The sequence below is a fragment of the Herpailurus yagouaroundi genome, unplaced genomic scaffold, assembly GCF_014898765.1.
Source record: "Herpailurus yagouaroundi ecotype Mexico unplaced genomic scaffold, PumYag 146326, whole genome shotgun sequence".
In the NCBI taxonomy this organism is placed as follows: Eukaryota; Metazoa; Chordata; class Mammalia; order Carnivora; family Felidae; genus Herpailurus; species Herpailurus yagouaroundi.
The window spans coordinates 1,826-3,432 of NW_024422487.1; the positions used below are offsets into that span (position 1 = coordinate 1,826).

General features: G+C 36.5%; 1 protein-coding gene across 1 annotated transcript; it reads right to left on the bottom strand.

Annotated features, from left to right (window-relative positions):
- Positions 1–411: 411 nt before the first annotated feature.
- On the bottom strand, positions 412–1,362 carry LOC121026597 (olfactory receptor 4K2-like). Its single transcript, XM_040469402.1, has one exon. The coding sequence runs from the start codon at positions 1,360–1,362 to the stop codon at positions 412–414; it is 951 nt and encodes a 316-aa protein (XP_040325336.1).
- Between the last annotated feature and the right edge of the window lie 245 nt (positions 1,363–1,607).

Consider the following 1,607-nt stretch of genomic DNA (forward strand, 5'->3'; position numbering starts at 1 on the left):
ACATACTTTAGGGACAATTCTCTGAGTAACTCGGTAACAAGTTGTATATAAATGTCATTGTCTTCTAGTTCCCTTTTAACCCATATTTCCTCTTCTCATTTTTTTGTTCATCGTTTCCATTGAATAGATTGTTAATGTTGAATTTCCTAACTGGAGCAGGAACTCTTGGCATTTTTATAGATAGTCTTTGCTTCTGGAAGAAATTGTTTCTGTCAACTTGCTTTTGTGAAATATAACATGTATTTTAAACATATGACTAAGAGTAGTTTTAATATTTATGATTTGATTGCAATGCGATTTGATTACAATTTGATGGGAACTTGAGAAATAAGAGCCTAGTCATAATTCTGTGTACACAAAAACTGTGCCATGTAATGCCTGGGAAGTTAAAACTAGAACTAGAATTGAAAATTAAAAATAATGCCAAGGAGTCGTCTTGTTAGGATTTAGAAGCCTATTTTTCAGTTTCCTCATGGCTGTCTTCACTTCTTGATTCCTTAAAGTATAAATTACTGGGTTCAGAATGGGAGTAAAGATGGTATAAAACACAGACAGGATCTTGTCTGTAAGAAAACTGCTTAGTGGCCACATAGAGATGAAGATGCATGGCCCAAAGAACATGAATACAACAATGAAATGAGCTGTGCAGGTAGAAAGGGCCTTAGATGATCCTTTTGAAGAACGATGCTTGATAGTAACAAAGACAATAACATAAGAATTGAATAAAAGAATAAAGCAGGACAATGCAATTATGCCACTTGTTGAGATCATAAACAGGCCCAGAACATAAGTATCTACACAAGCTAGCTGGAACACCACAGGAAGGTCACAGAAAAAGCTGTCTACTTCATTGGGACCACAGAATGGTAATGTGAGAGCAAATATGACCTGGCTCATTGAATGCATGACTCCCACAACCCAGGAAGCCACCACAAGGGCAGCGCACACCCAGGGTCTTATGACTGAAGTGTAGCGGAGAGGCTTGCATATTGCGATATACCTATCAAGGGACATCGCCATAAGTAAAATTATCTCAGTACCAGTAAAAAGGTGTAGGAAAAATATCTGGGTGATACAACCATCAAAGGAGATGGTTTTGTGTCCAGTGAGGTAGTCTGCAATCATCTTAGGGGTGGTAAAGGAAGCAAGGGACATATCAATGATGGAGAGGTTGGTAAGTAGAAAATACATAGGAGAGTGTAGGTGAGAGTCAGCTATAACCGTGATGACTATGAGACTGTTGCCAACCATTGTTGCCACATAAAACAATGAAAACACTATGAAGAAAAGCAGCTGTAGTTTCCAGGAATTAGAGAGTCCAAGCAAAACAAATTCAGAAACAGACTTATTGGCCACATCCATTGTCCTGATTGATAGTTGGAAACCTGTGTCAAAGGAAAAAAGAGACAGAAAATACAATTCTATTTAAACAAAAGCTCTAAGAATCCACTTTCAAAGATGTTGTTTCCTCTATGAAAACTTATCTTTGCTATTCTTTCCATCTTCATTTGTATGTTAGTTTGAAAGATAATTATAGGGTATTAGAGATTATAGTGAAATAATGCTTAAGTCATAGATATTGAAAATAATATCTGTTATTTGGTACT

Excerpts from the sequence above, each read along its gene's own strand:
- LOC121026597 (XM_040469402.1), bottom strand. The coding sequence starts at position 1,362 with ATGGATGTGGCCAATAAGTCTGTTTCTGAATTTGTTTTGCTTGGACTC.